This window comes from Gymnogyps californianus, chromosome 4 (assembly GCF_018139145.2).
Source record: "Gymnogyps californianus isolate 813 chromosome 4, ASM1813914v2, whole genome shotgun sequence".
NCBI lineage: Eukaryota > Metazoa > Chordata > Aves > Accipitriformes > Cathartidae > Gymnogyps > Gymnogyps californianus.
In genome coordinates, this window is record NC_059474.1 from 30,241,111 (window position 1) to 30,263,303 (window position 22,193).

The following is a 22,193-nucleotide window of genomic DNA, read 5'->3' on the forward strand; positions in this document are numbered from 1 at the left end:
TTGAGGTTATGCACTGAAAGTTTTTAACAACCCAAAGCTTAAATGATTTTGGAAGAATATCTTTTTTGCAACAGAGAGTAACATGTAGAAAAATCCCCTATACAACCACAATTCCAATCATCATGAAACAGATTTTTTCCCATACACTTAAAATGGGTAAGTATATGTCAGGATGTATTTAAAGGAATGCTTTGTAAATCAACACACCCCAAAGCCATTTAGAAAGTTTTAAACAATTTTGCTCTAAATGCAATGAACACTTCCATATAAAATACTACTCTAGCTGGATTGGGTTTAACAGTTGACATCCAAATCTTATTATCTGTAAATGTTAGTCCATATAAATTCCACTAAAATCTGACTGCAATTAACTCTTCAATCAGACTTAAAAACCACAAAGAACCCCCCCTCCCCAAAACAAAGTTCCGCATGTCAAAAAGGGACGATTATAGTCAATATCACATAGACCATTTAATAGGAGACAGAGTGTATCGTTGTTCAACCATACAAGATGTGGTCTGTGTAACAGTCAGTTAAGGGGGACCATCACCTTCTTTTGCGTGCAGCATCATTTTGCACAATTGTCACAGTTTGCCAAGTCACTCTCTTGACTGATAGAATAAAATATAGCCAGACTCTGAATTTTTTGATATATCAGAGGTCAGACCATAGAATTCTTCAATAGCTTGAGCATCTATTTTCTGCAAAATAAATAAAAAAATTTAATGTGCTGTTAGGTAAAAGAAACACCAAACATGGATTAAATGACTGTATAAACACAAAAGACAAATTCAGTTATTTGTTTCAGGGTAGCAACCAGCAAATTCTGTTTGCAATTTAAGCAGTGAAAGGGTAACGTTCAGGGGCTAAGCCCTACTGGTCTCACGCATGGAAGTCAATAGGAATGTTTGCCTCAGTGAACCTAACTGAATTAGGCTTTTTCCAATAACAGAGAGACTCCTTGGAATGCAGTAGTGAACACTGCTAAAACACATAAATGTCATTATGTGACCTCATCTTTCTGAAATTTCCAGAAACCCTCTTCAAGATACGCTCCATCCAATGTCCCAGTGCTTACTTTCCTCCATTGGATTTAATCCTGGGAAATCAGACTCAAGACCTCAGTTTTGCCAAGGTGCCACAATGACATATAGGGTTTGCTTAGGAATGAATTGCAGAATGCTTAGACAGAATCTGTAATAGCTGTGGGCCAGATCCTGCTCTAATTTACATTCAGACAAACCCAGATTGACTACAGAATCCAGACTTTCTTATAACTTCCCAACTGTTCAAAAATTAAAATTCTACAGCAATGTTAGCTTTACCCAGTCCAATTTTGCCAAGTGATATTGCCAAGGATTGCAACATAGTTCCTGGACATTTTAGGTTTTAATGAATTAAATTGATTTTATTAGATATAGAAAACATTCCAAATTAAACCCTTGAAGTCTGATATTAAAAAAGTTTGATGTTGCTCTGAAATAAAACACCGCTCTCTGACACTGACAGAGTAGGAACTACAGGATTAATAATTTTGTTTGCAATCTTACTTCCTAACAGAGTTGAGCTAAATGTCACATTACAACCAAACTGTTGTTTGCAGACTAGTAATCTATATCCAGATCTGGATCAGAATTTTAACCCCAAGTAGAGAAGAGAACATAAACATGAAAGTTGTGCTCATGACCTTCAGCATACTGACCTCTACAATGTCATCATCAAACAAGAGCCAAAATCCATGACTTTTCACAATAGTAATATAATGCCCCCGATTCGGTCCACTAGAAAGCAAAACAAAAACACAACCCCCAAAATATTAGAAGATACTATTGAGTCCATTTTGATAAGTCACATTTCTATGCGCAAGCAGACTGAATTGTAACTAAATGTTATGAAGAACATAGTAAACCCACCCCTGGTGGTACAGTAGACATTTATTCCTTTGACCTTTCTAGTGACTTGTTGTAAAGACTTCATCAACTGAAAGTTAAATGTGTTGTTTTTATCTGTGCCATGAACATTTGCAAATTAACCTATATAACAATTAATAATTTGCTTGTGGCAGGCATCAACTATTGCAAGTATTTTAAAAACATTATGAACTAAATTTAAGGGGGAAAATTGTTTGATATCAACCGTGAATATTTAGTTACATACAGTCTTTGAGAAGAGGGAGAACAAGTTGTATTCCTAGAGCCGCAAGTATATTTCTGTTTGATTCATATTTGACAGTACCCCATATGTGAGAAGCTTTATTAAAGCTATCATTTTCATTGCCTTGACAGGAGACCAAGGTGGTCTGTTGTAGGGCCTACATGCTAGCAGCTTCTGGCCCTCACAGAGTTCTGGCTCCCAAGCTTTCTAAGTGGGCTGATGAGGAAGGAGACAGCTCCATTAATTTAAGCCAATCTTGTGACTTTTGGATGCCTGAGATGTTGTTTTTTAAACAAGTACAGATTTACTATAAGGGAGGGTGGCTAAGAGGTTCAGGCCAAGACACAGGCAAATTGCTGCAGCAGCAGGGTTTATGTCCTCCCTCCCACTCTCCCCATATTGTGTCAGGCATGCCTCTGCCCTTGGCAAATGTCTGGCAATAGCTCGAGATATACATGAACGTATCTTACCTTCCACAGTGAACAACAACAGCTACCAAGTCGTACATCCGATCTAAGTTGACAGCATCGCCCGATGTGTTGAAGAGACGTAACTCCAGAGGAAATACTACACGGTAAGACAGCTTAGTATACCTGTGCAATTGCTCCATATACTTGAATCTCTTGAGGTGTAAGGCAAGAATCATTGGCAGTTTTTTTACTCTCATCCTATGAAACCATTAGAGTGCATATGATAAAGACCTGATCAGTTCAAAGTCATTCTGTTTTAATGAATAAACATTTGCATTATAAAAGCACTTTGTAAGTAGCAGTAGTCAACCAGCAGTAGCTTCCAGACTAAGACACATGTAATAGCTTTGAATCTGTCTGTAGGTTCTCTGGCCCACACAGAGAATGCAGTTGGGGTGTAAGGCTTCTAGGTATCTAAACACAATAAATATCAAGGAGGAGGTTTGTCAAAGCCCAGGAGGGACAAGGTGAAATAGCCTGCTCTTCGCTTACCTTTTCTGTGCCTCTTGTTTACTGCAGCAAGTCTCACAGTAGTATTTCTGTTCACTACATAATGTCTCTGTGTTACTGAAGTCTCTGTAAATAAATACAATTATCAGTTCTTAAAGGATCTTAACACTTTTGCCCCACTTGGGCTGATGAACTGGAGCCCTAAAAAGACACACAGGCTGAAATCCTCTCTCCACTGAGTCCAGTTTTCTAAAACATCTAAAGCAACGGTACTGGGATTTGCAAAGGGACTTAAGGTATCTGGCTGCTATGACAGCCCTGTATTAGGAGCTGAGAGGCCCTCCATATGACACAGGTGGAGGGTCAGGTATCTCAAAATGGGACTTATATCCTGGTCTCTTACATGTCAAGGGGCTGCCTAGACTTGGGTGCAGTCTCTCAATCCATCCAGTCCCTTTTAAAATTATTTGCAAAATGGAACAGCTTCAAGTGCACTTCTGTCATCCCCGAAAAGCTCACATTTTATGGTGTTCTTCTGTAAGATAGGTTTGAATACTTACACAGAAGAAATAAATTGAACTCAGTTTTCTGCATCCTCTAACCTCTTGAACCATCATCTAGAAGTTATTTGATTATACCTTCTTGTTGTCTAAAAAGGAAAGTGTCAGCTAGTACAGAAGGTTTTGTAAATCCTGGTCAAGTAAACACCCTTGGAAATGTTTCTGGATTGAGCTTTTGAAGTGAGAGAGGCAGAGAAAGGCTGGTTTGATAGTGTGTCTCAGTTCACAGAAAAGATTTGTCAGAAGTCACAGTGCTGATATGTTTTGGAGCAGAATTTTAGGTATCTAAGAAAACTTAACTGTAAAAAAAATGACAGCAATTTTTTGTCACCTCTAGTGTTACATTGTAGCTGAGCAGGTGTTTTGAGAACTGTAAATGCAGACATAAGCACCTATCTTCCACTTTAAGCACACAGGTTTTCTTGTGACTTTGGGCCTTAAATAGATATATCTGAAGTACAGAACTGTCCTGTTGATTGCACCTACATTGTACCTAATAGACTTCTGAACTCCAGACAAATTCAGACTCAATAAACTCCATTCTGCCACTGGCAGTTCACATGCACGGAGTCTGAAGTTGCACTGTCTGGAAGTTCAGCCTGCTCTCACAGTAGGCAGCACCAGAATCATCTTACAAAGGCAAAGGGAGGATTCTGGATGATTGTTTCTTCCTGGCATCATCACCACAGGGGTAGATGGGAGACCTGAAGACTATATAGATTGCCAGGGCATAGGTATTAGAAGTTATTTACATAACTTCTTAAAGGGGGAGGATTTTCCATTTTCAAGTTTTAAGTTCTTTAAGGTTGACAGAGCATGACAGAGAGGCACTTCATATGACTGAATAATACTTATACTAACTGAGAATGCTTTTACTAGGGTTTTTTCTTTATACGGTCTTAAATGATTTGATCAGAAAGTGCTAAAATTTAGGACAAAATACAACTCTTGAAAGATAAGTTGCAACAAAACTTTGATCATATGTATAATTTTTTGTCTAAAAGAAAAATAAATCATGATCACTGGACAGGATTTGCTTCAGTGACAAACATTGATCTCAAATATCTGATTTCACGTTTGAATTTAAAGATGAAATTAACTGAATTCAGCCAATTCCTCTGAAAAACATGGTAACCTTTCAGGCAATCATAAGTGAAGAGATGAAACTTTAGAAAAGATTAGAGATGGGTTATATGTGTGGGGAACATAATGCTGCAAGATTCAGCAGAATGTGGTTGTGTAAATTTTAGGTCTTCTGTTAAGGAAAGAGTCTGATGTTTATTTTCAAAGCCTAAAGTCTCAATTTAAAAACAAACAAACAAACAAACAAATTCCAAAATTGTGGAATTTATTAGTTTCCATCCCACCTCAAAGTGAAGCAATGGAAATAATATTTTTCTAACATAAAGAAACATGTACTGATGGTAGAAATTTGATAGAGATTGGTTTGTTCTATGCCAAGCCTCCCATGAAAATGAACTAAACTCAAAGAGTTTCTGAATTCCTTTTAAAATGTATTAATTATTCTGAAACCAATAATATCTAACATTTTAAATGATAAGTTGACTGCTATGGGAATTACATGTGTGAAAGCTGGAGAAATATGCAAATACTTGATAAGCTGAGGGACATTCCCTTACATGTCCCTTAGCATTTGTTCTTTTGTTCCTTTGTCTTCTACTTCCACCTGTCAGGCTGTTACCCTATTCTACCAAAGCAGGTGAGGCACAATCACAGAGTTTAGAGGCACTACTAATTCACTTATTCAGCACATATTAATTCCTTTTTCTGTACCAGGAACGAAACTGGTGGCATATTTACAAGCAATAACTCTTTCCTTGGGGGAAGGGAGGTGTGCAGGTGAGAATTAGATGCTTTTGCTGTCCTTTACAACTGCATCTTCAGTAGCTGTTTCATCAGTTGAGAATTTTCAGTGTGGCACTTCTAACAGATGTTGAACAGTTAAAAACAACAGATCATTGACTGGAGTTCATGCAAAGTCTGCATGTACAAGAACTATAGGCTTGAGGAACTTTCCTCTATACCTGCAGAGTTAGTTTCAAGACATTTCTAACTCTTTCCTATTCCATTAACAGGCCAATCTGCATTCTGTTTTTATGGTATTTTAACAGGAGAAAGGAATTTTTAAATACACCCGCTCAAGATATACTAATTTATCATTGACCTCATGTACTTCCACAGTCCAACTCTCTACAGCCTCTATGCTACAGTGTGAAAGATGCTTTCTATTGTTTATATGCATAAATAACACAAATTTTCTGTTTTAAGAGATGAGAGAATTCTTAGTGGAATAAAAAAGCACAAGCGGACTAGTTAAAAGTCAGGATCAAATGGACTGGTAAACTTTGCAACTCCTAGTAGAAATAAAAATAATGCATATGTACTATATTTGTTATTAGACTTCTACTGCTTCAGGCCGATTGTCTACCCTGTGGAGTTAGACTATGCCAGAGGCTTGTATTCTTTGGACCTCTTATGTACACAAGAACCTTTTCAATCTGAAAAGCTACAGAAATAAATAAAAAGAACATTCATCTGTAGTGGCAAAGAAATTCATTCTACTTAAATGTTATCTTGCACAGTTTTTCTTCAATTTACCTTTTCAATGCAGTAGCACTTAAAGCTGTAAAGACACAGCAAAGCTGTTGTTAAAAAAAAGGAAACAGCAAAGTTTCCAAAAAGAGTAATAACTTAGCCATTCCTATTAACAGAAACCACAAAAGCACCTACACTTCATTTAATAATGCATAATACCATAGAGCAATGAAAGGAAATCCATATTCTAACTGAATGTATGTTTTCTAAACAGAGGTAGACATGCTTCTAGTGTAAAAGACAATCAGAATAGATGATAGGTAATGACTCTCTTCCTGTTTAATCTGCAAATAGCAACCTGCACCTCCCACCCCAAGAAAAGAAAAACTGGGATTTTGCTTCCCTTTATTTCCAAAAGGAACAATGAGTGGACTTCAAAATGCACGTCGTGCTGTTGGAGTAAAGGCAGATACTATACTGCGATGTATAAATAAAATTTTAGGGCATCCATTCTTCTCAGGATTGTGTAGATCTCTGCTGGAATATTGCGCCTAATTTTAGGCAACTGCACTTCAAGAAAGAGTTCAAGAGAGAGGTTCAATTGGAGAGAAGGCCAAAGAGTAATGAACATGAGCAGAGATGTAGAGAAGATAGCCTGTGAAGGAAAGGTTGAATGACCTTAGGCTGTTTAACTTAAAAAGAAAGTGATGACATTCTTCCAGATGCAGTTCTTCCACATCGTAAGCTACAGCCACTGACTGTTCAGTAGTAGAAGTGCTATTGGTACTTTTACTGAAGTACTCTGTGCCTTTGCATAAAATGGCCTTTCCAAACAAAACATTTCCAGGAAGCTTAACAACTAAGAAATCAAATAAAAAATTGGAGAAAGCTGAAGGACAGATGGTAACTCATGTACAGCAGCTGTTTCTAACAAGTTCACTGGACTAAGCTGTAAGAAAAAGTCAGTGCTCAGTCTCCAGTAGCTGTATATCATAGAACCAAATAACAACTCAGGTTAGAAAGGACCTCAGAAGATGCACACTTCAGCCTCCTTGCATGTCAGTGTGATTTCAAATTGACTTCGAACACCACAGGAAAAGGTAAGTAATGCTGACAACAACAGGTTCAAAGTAGTGGCTACAGTGAAGAACTTAAAAGCGTGCAAACAAAAGCCTGTAGTACCAATACTGATTCAATTATCAGTGACCATGAACAGACAACGAGACAATGGGGAAAAAAAGAAAATAATGCACTCCTTTCCAAAGCTGTTCTTCAGTTTGCTCACCTTTTAACATGAGGCTAGTTACTGCAGTGTGAACTACTTGAGGGATAAGGACTGCTACAGTATCCTACAGGAGACCAAACAGAAGTTGAGAAAGGAAAAAACTTACTGGATCTAGCACTTTAAAATGTAGCAGAAGTTACTTAGTACAGTTGTGGTATCCACAGAGAAATCACTGCTTTCTGACTCAGGATATGGTTAGTACCTCATATGCTTTCTCTTTCTGTAACTCTCAGCTTGGGGTGAGATGCCAGGCAACTCTTCCTAGGCATTCCAGAATAACTGTTAAATGCAATTTCAAACTTGGTAGCAATTTTGGAACTTGAAAGAGTAATTCAACCAACTGATAATCATTACATAGAGCAGAAACATATTGTCTTAAATCTAGGTATCGGTGTATTGTATCAATGCCAAAACTCCAGATATTTTAGATCTCTCAGAACAATTGTCCATGCAAATCTGAAAACTATTTTCATCTCTGAAGTGTTCATTTAATAGTTAAGAGTGTCCTAGGAGCAGAACTGAAACTTAGAATAAAAGACTTCTCCCCGTAATTTTAGGATGAGACACAGAATAAGAAACTTATATGGCAGAAAAGTAGACTTCTGAAATCTTTTGCCCTCTAGGGATCCTAGCACTCATTCTGCAAAGCACACACTTAACTTTTAATATGCACATAGGTCCTAATCAACAAAGCTCTTGAGTAGAAGCTTAAAGATAAGCACACTCAAATCCCTTTGAAGCCAATTATTATTCTGCAGCAATTCTTCCAGATGACAAGGCAATCAATTATTTTCCCCAAGAGATGATTTTTTTTCTCTTTAAAACACATACATTGAAAGAGAAAGTGAATAAAACAAAATACATCAATGTGTATTTTGTCACTAGAGGCAATATCCAGTTTACAGTCTTTTTATTCTGCTTAGGAAAAGCTCAAAACCCAATGTTTTCTACTTCTCTTTTCTGTACCTACTGGACTTGGAAAATTTAGCAAAGTCAGACAGAACCATCTGCCAAAGAGATGCATTCATTTACCTTAGACAGTGTGTAATTGATGTGTTCTGCTCCACATCAACAGAAAGGTCAAGAAAATCTTCATCTTTGCTACTAACCTGTTGCAAAAAAATATACATGTAAAACAGAGACTTAGTAAAACACCACACATCTAAATACTGTTTACATCTATGTGCAAATGCTAAAGATAGAGCAATTTCTGCAGAAATAAATTACACAAAAATAATTCATTTCCATGCTTTTATTTTTTTTTTCTAGTTCAGCGTGACTATATTTATTAGTAACTCTACCAATCCAGCTTTCATACAATTTAACTTCTGTCTGTTCCACTTGTCCAAGCCCACCAACCATGGGTCAGTGACTGCAGTCTACTGTTCATTAAAGGGGGACCATCATCCCCTATATTAGCTGTGACTGGTGCATTACCTATGTTCCCTTGTTATGCAACACAGCCTAGTTTCTTATTTTACTGGAATTTTATTTATGCTTTGCATAATATATTACACTATATAATCACAGTTTATGCCCTACATAATTATTTCCACTATTAAGGATGCAATGTGGATATTTTGCAAATAAACATCTGTCAAAAATTGTCATATTTAACCATGTTATGTTTTCTCTCCAATGAGCATTCAAAAGGCTGGCTTTATATTTCCGGTTGACACAGCTGCATTTCCCCACTCAATATTGTTCCTGGTCAATAATTTTGATTAAAAAATTAAAAGATTAAAGGTAAAAATGGTAAAGTGATAATATTTTGCAAAATCATTTCAATTTTGCAAATTTTTTTTTAGACGGAACAAGAGGAGAAAAATTCTAATAGAGAGTTTTTATTTAAAAAAAGTAACCCCAAATATTTTCAGAATGACAGATCTTGATTTTTGCTTTGAAAATGATTTTTCACTTAGGGTGTTTAATCTTGAAGATGAAGTAATGTAAAAAAAACCAAACAATCATCCAAACGGATAATTGTTGTAATACTTCAACTGAGTCAAAAAGACTTCAGAATTACATACTGCACGTGAATTTAGTCATACTCATAGCAACGAGTTCTGTTTATAAAATGCTGCATGAACACTCCATATTTTGCCTCCTATGACTGCATTTCCTTAGAATAACTAAATCAGATGATAGGATAGTGAAGTTCAAATCAAGAACTTCAGTGAGGGGTTGAATCTATTGTTCTGACGCAAGTCTCTCGTGCTCAGATTTCTGTAATTCTATGGATGTGAAAGTTATGTACTACTATCAGCTCATCTTTGCATTATGTCAGGGATCCTATAAACATGGTGAATGCAGCCCATATCAGTCCTCAATCCAGAGGAACACCTTTAGCAGGATGATTTTTGATATTATTAAACATGTACAGAAGCATGCTGCACACCCAATTAAAATGAACAGCAATTCTTCAAACAAAAATCCTCCCTGAGACATGATTCAACCCACAGGGGACAGGAAACCACAAAACTGGCAGCAATCAACTGCAGTATAAACATACGGCTAGAATTCAAAAGATAGAGTAACAAAGCTTCAGAGAACATTGTGTCTCTATGGCTGGAACTCTAGTTCTGTCAGACACACTGCATATCAAGAAAGAGGTTAAATACTTGGAAAAGTCTTTGGCAAGTATAGTGTTTCATCTGAATACCACAAAGAAGCTAGGAATTTTGTTATTGATTTCAGCACATCAAATATTTACTGAAAGAGGAAGATGAGCTAGTTGGAGCTAGAATAATACAGACCAAAACTAAAGGTAGCTGGAAAACCAGAATAAAAACTGCTGGAATCTGAATGATTCTTCACGCCCTACATATGAATATTTTAGCAAAGGAACACCTTTTAATCCATTTTACTATTTCCCAAAGATTTCAAGATACAATAATACAAGAAAAACAAACTGGAAAAGTATCCTGAGTAGTATACAGTATTTCTGCATTCACAGGATGCTACAGACAAGCCTTCCTACAGCAGGAATACCTAGCGCTATTTTTTCCATAAAGCTTGGTCACTTTGAATTACAAATAGGGTATTGTGCAGTTTTGCTGTTACCCAAGGACACATCCTGACTTCAGTACCGTTTGTCTGAGTAAACACTGGATATTAATTTAGAATTAGGCCACAACTGTTTAAAGAAGCTTGTCAGTTAAAAAATAATCCTACCCTTTCACTTATTTTAACTTGCTATTATTACTTGGATTTTTATAATTGAAATAGATTAAAGAATTAATTTTCAATATCTCTCTCATGTTTTCACTTATACAAGCTTGTTCCAAACTTGGTCCAACCCCTTTTTTCATGTTGACTATCACTGTATCTCTTTTTCCTCCCTCTCTGACCCAAATCCCTGGAAGTCATATTTTCTTGGAGTACAGAGCTATTCTTTATGATTAGAGATATCAGAATATGTTCTTTTACACATGTAGTAGGACCTGGGTAGGGTTTATCTCACCTAACTTCAGCTGTCTGGAGTTAGATATTTAACCTCAGCTTGCTGTCTGAAGATACCTTCTCTGGGCACCTTCTCCACCTGCAGATAATCTAAAGTTGCATTTTCTTTAGAGGAAGTCCTTGACAGCAGTACTGATCTGAGTTAAAAACACATTATTCTTAGGCCAGATCAGTTTGCTGGCCCAGTTCGCAGCATTTCTGCACCAACAATTGCAACAGCTCAGTAACACCATGGAGCCAGGACAAGCTGTATGGAGCAGAATACCTGATACTGCTAAAAACTTTCTGTTTCATGAAACAGCGTAGAGACAGATGGAGAGAGCTTCCTGCAGGAGCTCCTTTGCAATCTCCATCATGTACAGAAGGAGCTGAGAAAACTAGTTCATCCTTGACACCTACCTTTTACAAAGCAAAGGCTAGGTGAAGTTAATTCCAACATCTTTGGAAAGTTAGTGTCACTGTTCTCCCCAAAACAGATTTTTTTCCTGTCTGTGTTATTCTTTCACATAGCAACCTCACAGAGAGAAACTTCTTTTTTTATTATTTCTTTTCCCTTTAAGTAGGAGCATGTGATTGAAAACCACAGAAATCAATAGGAGACTTGCAATCAGGTTTCCTAACTAAAATTAATTTTCACTCATACTTCAAACATAAAAGACTTCAAACTGACAGCATCCTCTAGAAAATATTAGGGAGATAAAAGAAAACATACGGTTTGTTAATAACAAACCCTCTGTATGCCAGTCACTTTCTTAGGATTGAATTAACACAAATTCATCTTAACATTTCACTTATTCATGGAATAATGATGTGAATATCTTCTCCCAAAGTTACAGTAATAAGGAAAGGTATTGATTAACCAGCAAGGTTTTTAACTTTAGAGATATGTATTAGCACAGCAAGACTTGGCATAGGTTAGCCAAGTAATGCTTAGAAAAATAAATTTTTAGAAAAGAATATACTCACTTCAGGAAGTAAAGTCTACAGGAATATCCACAATTCTCAGATGTCTGAAAAGATTCATATATTTCTATATATAAAATGTATCTATCTATTAATGGGCAACAACCAAAAAAAAAAAATCTATCCCAATGCTTACGGTTTCACAGTTCAAACATCTAGTTTCGTTAGTCAGTGTTCCCTGAAAAATCTCATGCACCCAGGTGAGTTCTTGTTTATTGTTCTCTTCAGCTTCATTTGTGTTGCCATTTTTCAGTTTCCCATTTTGCTTTTCCTGTTTCTTCTCCTCCTGTAAAATGTCTGCGATGGTGTTGAGCAGGTAATTTAAAAACTCATGTGCATCCTGCTGCATGTAGTTGTCAAAGAGATCTGTGAAGAAGAGAGTCGAGATTTCTAAAGCTGAGTATATCCTTTCCTTCAAGAAAGCAACTAAATTCATTATTTCTTTCCAAATAGATGTACTGGGCCTTGCTCAGCAAAGTATTTAGAATCACACCAAAGAAGAGCAGTTTTGCAGTCACGCTGGCTTCAGTGAAGCTACTCTGGGGGAAGGCTTCATCTCACCTAACTTTAGCTGTCTGAAAGGTTACGCTCTTCTTTGGAGTTGATTGTGTAGGCTCCCACTACAGTCAATGAAGAAAGCAAGAGGGTGACTCATCCTAAATTAACTCCTTAGACTAGATGCCTAACTTTAGGCAGCACTGACTCCCACCCGTATATTCCAAGTCCCTCAAACACTTAGGAACATCACAGAGTTTGGACAATAAGATACATGGCTGGGGAAACTGAAGACATTGGATGCTGACATGTACTAGTGTATTGTGTCTGGCTGGTCTGCTCATAGGAGCCCATACAGCGCTGTGCTTTGTATGTGTGGCTAGAACAGTGTTGATAATGCACCAATGTGTTGGCTATTGCTGAGCAGTGCTCACACAGCATCAAGGCTGTCTCTCCACCCCCCACCCCCTGGCCAAAGGCTGGTAGGCTGGGGGTGGGCAAGAAGTTGGGAGAGGACATAGCTGGGACAGCTGACCCAAACTGACCAAAGGGTTATTCCGTGCCATGTGACTTTGTGTTCAGCAATAAAAGCTAAGAGAAATGGTGGGGGACGGACACAGACACATTCATTATTAAGACGTTTGTCTTTTGAAGCAACTCTGATGCATACCAAGGCCCTGCTTCCCAGGGAGTGGCTGGAAATCACCTGCTGATGGGAGGCAGAGAATAAATCTCCTTTGGTTTTGCTTTGCTTCCGCATGCAGCCTTTCAGTTTTTTTATTAAACTGCCTTTATCTCAACGCACAAGGTTTTTTCATCTTATTTTCTCCCCCTGTCCTGCTGAGGAGGGGAGTGAGAAACAGGCTTGGTGGGCACCTGGCAGCCAGCCAAGGTTAACCCACCACAAATAGTAATAATAATACCATCTAACAAAGTTCATTTTTCACACACAAGTCTGATGAGCAGAGACTTGTCCTCTTCAACAAGAAATGCTTGCAAGAGGAAGGGAGAATATCTCAGTGGTGATTTAGTACAGACTTCTCCAGTGAAGGCTTAATTTGCCCACCATGTTGAAGAAAAAATAATTTGTGTTCCCAAGAAATGTGTATTTTTATCCCCCCTGCTCCTGAAAAAGCTCATGTGGATTTCCTCAGAAAATATTGCACAGATCCTTTGGCTTTGCAGTGTCTAGCCTGGACACATAAGCAGGTCTACCTGCTACACCGAGTCTGGCCCTAATTTAAAAAAATTGAAAACTTAAGATTCGGTCCCTAAAAGTGATCCCCAACAGTGTGGGGGCATTTATCACTAGATGACTCAGAGCTAACTTTGTCACACTTTCAAACGTCTGTTCTGGAATGAACAGTCTGCCCATTTATATGCTGTCATCAGGAAGCAATTTCTTCCAGGTGTTTGACTTGTACTTTGTCTCTTCATTCAAAGCTCCCCTGTTTCTAAGCATACCACCCACATTGATATGAATCCAGGCCAAAATGGAGCTGTGTGGCAGGCTTCCTTATTTCAAGATGTTCCTCATATCCCTTAGACAGAACTACTACAAGATTAGGCATATGCTGTTGCCAAGGTAATGCTCAAAAAGGGCCTGATGCTTTACAAAGTAAGACTATGCCTGCCACTTCTAAGAACAAGAGCAGCAGTTGATGTGTAGTCCACTGAACACCCCCATATACATACAGTTACCCGTCCTCAGGGTGTTTTGGACTAGTGGTGCCTGTAGCACTCCTAGGCCACACAGTTTCTATACTGCCAACTGCCCTCAATGTTTCTCTCTGCCATACTCCACAAAAAAATAATTAAAAAATTACAGCAGAGTGTCATACTATTCCCAGCCCTAGCTCACTGTACAGTGTGGTCTGTCCCACCATGCTGTGAAAACATCATTAATTCATGCACCTCTGAGAACTTACGAAACCTGGTACGGTTATTTCAAGCATAATATAATGCACACAGATACTAAAATATTAATATCTAAACCCCCAAAAGTACTAAAAGCAATTTACAAATCTAACCTGAACATCTGCTTAATATGACCACATTGCCCAATATTTATTTATACTTTCCTGCGCAATGTATGAATGTCTAAGAGGATTCCCGTTTTACACTTACCATTCTCTTTTCGTAACCTTGATATGAACTTCTTTGGTGGAATAACTCCAACTTTCTTCTTCTGAGTAGCAATACTGTGGAAAAGATCTGCCAGGCAAGTCAAGAGATTTTCCTTCTTTTTCTGTTGGGCCTTGTATGATAATACATTTTCCCGAAACGGCCGGCAAAAATACAATGCCTGCAGCACGGAGTTACAGTAGCAGGTGTTCCCAAACTGCCATGTAAAGTTAAAAACAATCTTAATCCCTGTGCATCACAATAAAACTAGTTGCTTCATTCAACTTCTGGCTTCTGTGCCCCTGTCACATACCAACCATTTTGCCATGCAGCTGCTACAGATATATATATTTCCACATCCACCCCTGACACTTCACAGAAAAAAAAATTATGGTGTTCTAAATTAACTAGGATACAAAGTAAAAGTTTCCACTTGCAATAGATATATTTATTGTAGTGGATCTCGTTAAGCTTGTTTCCATATATTAATATACTCTTGTTGGGCTCTATCTTACTGCTCAGTAGCAGAATGACTAATGTTTTCAACGGAAAGAATTACTATATCTGTTTTATTTATATGCGAATAAACAAGTGATTAAACACCCTTCTCACTCATTCTCTCCTTAGTCAGATAAAAAAGCTCCTCCTAAGAGAGTCACCAATGCAGACTGCTGTACCTAAGCTTGTACATACTTCCATCACTTCCTCATGTTTCATAGCTAAAATAGACTTTTAACTTTACTGAAGTGTAAGTTCTAATCCCTGGAAACATTCATAGAACAGTAAACTTTTCTCTGGGTGCATATGAAACTATCTTCAAACATCTGATACAGTTTTGCAACCCACTGTGCCTAAATCCTACCTTAGAACAGTATTGGGGGAGGAAAAAAAAAAAGGAAGAAACCAAAGTTCAAGTAACATCAAAGCCATAGTTCTGTATATGGTTTGCCTACTGAAAATGGTACTTACATTGACCAATCCGAAGTAGTGTTCATTGATTGGAAACTGCTCTGGGCCAATGTCTTTTTCCAGAGCAGAGGCATTGGTGCCCTATAAAAAAAGAGGGAAGAAATTATTTGGAATATTAAGATTCTAAAATAAAGTTATGGACAGCATCAAGGCAGAAACTCATTTTTTCCTTTCAGCTACAATTAGCCAAGCTAACTCTGTCCTACTAACGGGCAAGCACGACAGTCACATGAGCCAATAGAAATATTTGCCATTCTAGGTAGTGGAGCTGGCCTGACCTGGACATTCTAGTAATGGCTGATTAGAAGTGAACAGGTCACAACAACAGTGGTCCTCCCCACACCCACCTCCCCCTTATTTTTACTGTGTACGTGAACGGCTGGATCCCATTACCCTCTTGCCTCATAAAGATACTTGTTGATCTTAAGCAAAACCCTTAAAGTTATCTTGGATAAACCAGTTCCTAGATGTAAGGCAGGTTTTCTAAGCATTACTGAAACTCCTCTGAATCCTTTCTAATTCATCAGCAGCCTTTACAATACTTGGGCTCCAGACTGGCACCCAGTTCTAGTAACAACATCACAAACATTAAAAGTAAGTGTAATATATCTGCGATTTTATCCAATCTAACATCAAAGGGTGCATAAGCCCAAGCACTGTTAAATCTCTTAGTCACTGCCTCGGTGTGGCAAGTTATGTTCAGCTGTATCTTCACTCCAACAGCAAAGTTGCTTTCACAACTACTGGTCTGTGAGGTACAACCACTAATTTTCTATGTTACCTGTAGTTTTGCTATATTAAAATGCCCATTTTTAAACAAGCTTAGATTACCAAGCAAGCAAGCAAGCTAGGTTGCTGCTAAAGCAAATGTCATCACTCCTATCACCTCTATCTAGATCCCTGTAGGACCTCACAAAAAATGCTGTATTTGGGCAAGTATTCCCTACATACATTAATTCAAGATCTATCAGTTAGCCAATTTTTAATCTGCATAATTGCTTTACTGACATCATACATTTATTTCCTTACTGAGCATGCTCTGCAGTGTGAAGGATTAATATATTATGCCTTAGAATTTCCACCACACAAGAACAGCACAGTTGATTGACTTTCATAAAACCATGTCAAATACCCCTGTAAGCATGCCAACACGTAAAACATCTGAAAATTTCTGAAATTTCCTGTGTTCCTGAGGTTTGTTCAATGTATCATTTGCTCAGAGGCTTCATCAGCTAAAATTTTCAAAGTTACTGGTAATCAAATTCAATAATTCTGGTGTCCCTTCCCCATCTTCTCCCCGAAGCCTGATTTGTGTTTCCTTACTGCACCTACCATCACCGCTGCTTGCTATATTAGATTATTATTTCATGTCAGCTCATCAAAAGAAGATGATTTTAGTCAACAGAATCAGTGGTGTGAAACTCAGTACAGGTGCTCTTTGAGAATTTACAATCCTTGAAAGTAAAACAGCTCCTTCAAGTTGGCAGCTTCCAGAAAAGCTCCAAAGATTTTGTATTTCACATCCCCTTATCAGATCTCTTTCCAGTCTCTCCCTTTCTCTCACAGACCCATAGCTCATTGCTCAGACCAAGTGTATGTGATTTCCCAGACATTCCCTTTGAGACTGAAGTACTTGGCAGACTCCATGTAAAGCTTAAGGGATACATTATATGTCCTCACTGGGCTCTACTAAGCCTCAGTGAGAAACTTGGAAAAAGGAATGATCTATACAAAGCAATTATTGGCTGCCTCTCAATGGAGATGACAGTGTGATAATTATGTAAGATTATGTGAAGATTAGTTTCTTCGATTGGAAAGTCAGCCTTGCCAAAGATGCACAGATTCAGCAAAGCATCTGACTTCCCGAGAGGGAGGAAACTGATAGACATTTGCCTATCTGATATTAACAGTGAAGCAAACAGCCACTGTTACCCTCACAACCTTATCTGATAAAAGAAAAACATGACTACAGAAGACTAATGCGGCTTCTGAAGAAAACCCTCTTCATAGTAATACTCATTGTACAGCATTCAGATCAAAGCAAAGGTTTTCTTCGATTACACTTTCAGCATTCTAATAAAGTTCCCCAACAGAAGAATGAAATGGATGTTTTTCCAGTTTTGCAGGAAGTATTTTCCACACTGAAAAAAATTCTCCCTCTAGAGTCCATGGAAGATAATATCTGTAAAAAGTAACCTCCTACTCTTTCATAAACTACAGGTCAGAGTATGCTGTTAGACAAGTAGAATGCAAGTGCCCTGCTAACTAGTTACTCCTACATTACTCATTTGCCTTTCCTCCAGGGCCAGGGTTTCTTACTTCAGAGGATGCCAGATGGTTTGACAAATCCTTTCTAGCATTTAAATTGTCTTGTAAATATTGTGAGAAAGAGCAAGAATCAGGATTTACCAAACAAAATTATCACTGAAAACCAAACAAATCCATGATGTGCACTAACTGATCTTCATATAAAAACTATACATTGCATGGAAATTTCCAAAGTATGTGCTGTTGAAACAACATATGCTTAGTAACAGCTTGTCGTAGAGCTTTACCTCTCCAAAACCAGGTCTTGGCTGCTGCAAATATAAAATGAAGCACTGTGTACCGGTTTCCCAATAAAACAGAGAGGCTAAATACAATCTTTGCGTAAGCTGACGTAACTCCCATGGACTTCATTAGGAGTTGTGTCTTCTTATATTAAGGGCAATTTCAGTATGGTTTATTTTAAGGTCTCCAGAAAGATACTGTTAAATTCATAGAAAAAGAAGGGTAGGAAAACAGGTAAGAAGGACAGAGACCTAATACTTCAAAGAAGGATATATTTCTTACATGGGAAAAAAAAATGTAGACAGACTATTTAGTAAACTCAAACCATGCCACGTTGCATATATATTACATGTTTTGTGTAGGAAGTCTCCTCAAGAAGCAGTTGACATGATGGCAGAAGAAATGATTGGAAATTTTTCCAACCGAAGTATACCAGAAACTGTACACCCGAGCCAGGTTTAAACGGGAAAAAATATGTCATTAGAGGTGTGCTAAAGATGATTCAGAACTCAGTTTAAACCAACCATATCAAATATAGAAAACACATTAGCCTATTGAGGTTAATCTACAGCAAAAATCAGCCATGACTATTTAACATAGTTTTAAGCACAGTTGTGCTTGTTCCCACTCCCAGCAAGTCGTTTTGGTCACTTCTGCAGTGAAAACCTGCTCAAACATTTTTAATGCAATCCATTCTCTATGGTTTTATAAACAGTCCTGTGCTTCAGCTAGGAGAAATATCCTACTGCAGCTGAATCTACTGTAGTTTCATAGAAAATAGCAAGAGTGGCAGTGCGGCCACAGAGCCTGAAATGCGGAGAGACCACGTAAGTCAATGAACTGGGACCTGGGACTATTAAATAAATTCATATCAGGGTATAGAGACAATAAAGGAGACTGGCTCCTTCTTAAAAGAATACACTACTGAAGGAAATGCAACAAAGTGACTGTGGTGGCTAGACCTTATGAGAAAGAGAAGTAGGTCAATGTGGAAACTCCTACTATGTATTCTGTGGTGTTGGTGAGCCTTGATTTCTCTGAAGTTTTACCACTTAATCCAACAATCAGTATTCACCACTTAATTCAACCATCAGTATTCAGCCCCTATAAAATGGCAAAGACATACAGTTGGAGACATAGCCAAGCATGGGTCAATTCAGGCTAAGCCAAGATTTCTACCACAGCATCGCTCCAAAACCATTCTGGCCATATGACCTATATTTTTTCGTCTTGTTATTTTGCTCTAGGCCTTCCAATGGATAAGTCTGCCAGTTTTCTTTTCAGCTGAAATTTCTGATAATGTTGCTAAGAGTTTAATTTGTGCTTTGCATCACATGAAACAGATCAAGTAAAAAACCCTCCTGTTCCTTTGCACTTTAGCATGTAAACAAAATAACAGTGCAGGGGAAAAAAAAAGACATCAGATTAGATCATTAAACCACATGTAGCAAAAAAACCTAAATACAATTATTCTATGAAGGATGAGAAATGGAATAGAGCTAATATGAAAGATGCTGCAAACAGAAGATAGCAAATCAGACTTTACTTTCTAGTCTGATAAAGCTATAAAAAATGGCACTAACTTTCTAGAAATATGCATGTGCTTAATTTAAAGTAAATTTAAATTTAAAGTAAATGAGTGTAGTAAAGAAATTAGGACATTTTACAAGTCACCTGTGGAAAACCTCTTAAATAGGTATCACCAAACAGAAACACAATATGAATAACCATCAAACAATAAAATACAAAATAAGAAATAACAAGCAATATCTTGTTCACAAGAAAATCTAAAAAATATAAGAAAAATCACATAAAAATTGAATTGTGAAAACAGAAATTTAACAAATATATAAAGAACAAAAGATCAATGAAGGAAGATGGCTGGTCCATGACAAAGGGCTTCAGATCATATACAGCTGTGAATTAGACCTTTTTTTTCCCTAGCGTTCCGGGAAAGCGAGAGCAATGTGCTAGAAATAGAGATGTTTCCTGAAGGGAGAAACTGAAGACTTAAGACAGACTACGGGTGATGTCTGGGCTGGTAGAAGAGAAATTAGAATAAAAATAGAAATGTCTTCAGGGCCAGGCAGCCTAAGTTTCAGGATTTTGGAAGGCACAGCATATAGGAGGGAAGGGAAAAAGAAGATAAAGAAAGACGTGGAAGGCCTCCTGGCCAGCAAACGGCAGTGATGGATAACTCAAAAGAGAGGAAGCAACTGTAAATAAAATCCAAACTTAGCTCCCAGAAGCAACACACAGAAAACAAGAGTAAGAGAAGAGCAAGCAATATCACACCACGCAGTATATATGCAACTGCTTTCAACAGACACATCACCTCTCCTCAGTGTTGGACCTTGACTATCCTCAGAGACAACCTCAACTTTCAGAGAGGTATGGTGAGTAACTGGAATAGCTGAACGAGCCTTCTTCCAAACTCATAGATATTAAATGTCAAACCTGAAATGTTTCTGTAATTTTTAAAGTGTAAGTAAGTCCCACAAGATGCTTGAATTTAATCAGATTAGCTTTTTTTTCTTTCTGCAAAGAAATGTTTTATTGTTCCTCCAGCAGAGCTATTTTGGGTCTTTGTTGCCATAAAAGAGGAAAGAGAAGGTGCTACAAAAAACATAGAGGATCATAGTAAACAGTAAAAGGATATAGACTGACCAAAAAACCACTGTGTATTCATATTTTTGAAGGAAAGGTGATTTAAGACAATGCATCTAAATAAATTTTTTTGTGCATTTTTTCCAAACAGTTTTGTCATCATTAAGGCAAATTTTAAGAGCTTGAAAGGAGAGGTCTAACTTGTTTTTTGCTGGATGCACTAAACTATCTCTAATCACAGATCTAGAGTATTACATATACCATAAATAACTTCAGCTCTCTACTGTGTGGTTACCAAGGAACAGATAAAAATTGAGAGGCCTGAAATCCTGAACCATTTAAAATCTTGGACAAAGTGTTTAAGGCACTCAGTCTTATATAGCTTAAAAAACTTGTTTTTCTCAAAGCACAAAGCAACCAAGTACTGGAAGTCAGGTTCTAGTGAAGTGTAACAAGTTTGGTATCTAAAGCCACAAGTAACTTTTTAAAAATATTGACCTTTGAAGTTTCCATGATTAGACAACCTTTACCAAACTGCAACTCAGTATTCTCTCATGAGTCTGTCTCCATTCCCAGCTTAATTGTTCTTGGATTAGTGGCATTCGGGTTTTTGCTGGAACAAGTAGCAAAAAACTTTTTTTTTTTTGGCCAGTTTCCTTCTTCAGAACACATAACCTCAAGATGGCCTCACAAGTGAAAAAGAGACTGAGGTTTGCTTACAGACTATAATTTCTTCAATAACATTTTTGTGTGGGCCACCCAGACTGCATACGTGGTGCCTCAGAGCATTCTAAAGGCAAGGCACCTTCTAGACTTCATCACAGCTGCACCAGCTGGAGTACTCTTTGATAACCTGGAGACAGAAGAAAGAATATCTTCATTAAATCTCAAGATAACATGAGTTATGAGGGTTGCAGTTATGTTCCAGGACAGGTTTAGAATTCAAAATTATTTTTGAAAGTCAACTTTTGACAATGTTTTTCTTTTAGAGACTTGCTCTAAAAACTGTTGAAATTCAGCTGAGACAAGTGCAAGATTCTGCAGATGAAGAGAAGAATCACCTGTACATGTACAGAATGGGAAACAGCTGGCTAAGATAGTAGTGCTTAAAAAACAAAAAAGAAAAGAAAAGAAAAAAAAAGTCTAGAGACCATAGGGTAGTATAAGATGAAAAAGCATCAGCTTTTTTTTCAAAAAAACCACCACCACAACAACAAATGTCGGCAACATAATGAAATTCTTATGGACAAGAGTCTACACAGTTCTTAAAGCAACTTTCCTGTTTAACTTGTCATTGGTAAGACTTCAGACAGGACCTTACATCCAGGTTTGGGTGCTAGGTTTCAAGAAAGATGAAAATAACTGGAGAGAATCTGAAAGAAGGCAGTCAAAATGAAAAACTCAACTCTAGAGAAAAATTACCTGTAAAAAAGGGTTGAACAGGGTTGTGTTGCGTAAGACAGAAAAGGCTGAGACAGGGCATGACAGTATTTTCAAGTATATACTTTGTTACAGAAGGGAACTAGTCTGTTTTCAGTCTCAAGGGTG

The 22,193-nt window shown here is 37.6% G+C and overlaps 1 protein-coding gene across 2 annotated transcripts in view; it reads right to left on the reverse strand.

Moving 5' to 3' along the window:
- Positions 1–431: 431 nt before the first annotated feature.
- The window catches only part of USP46 (ubiquitin specific peptidase 46), a 28,218-nt gene continuing 6,456 nt past the window's right edge, over positions 432–22,193 (reverse strand). For both annotated transcript variants that reach the window (XM_050896271.1, XM_050896270.1), the window contains exons 2-9: positions 15,489–15,569; positions 14,523–14,736; positions 12,037–12,266; positions 8,508–8,584; positions 3,117–3,200; positions 2,625–2,822; positions 1,703–1,781; positions 432–701 (exon numbers count right to left, since the gene is read on the reverse strand). In XM_050896271.1, the coding sequence (XP_050752228.1) occupies positions 600–701; positions 1,703–1,781; positions 2,625–2,822; positions 3,117–3,200; positions 8,508–8,584; positions 12,037–12,266; positions 14,523–14,736; positions 15,489–15,569 (1,065 nt within the window). In that variant the 3' untranslated portion in view covers positions 432–599. The remainder of the gene's footprint in view (positions 702–1,702; positions 1,782–2,624; positions 2,823–3,116; positions 3,201–8,507; positions 8,585–12,036; positions 12,267–14,522; positions 14,737–15,488; positions 15,570–22,193) is intronic.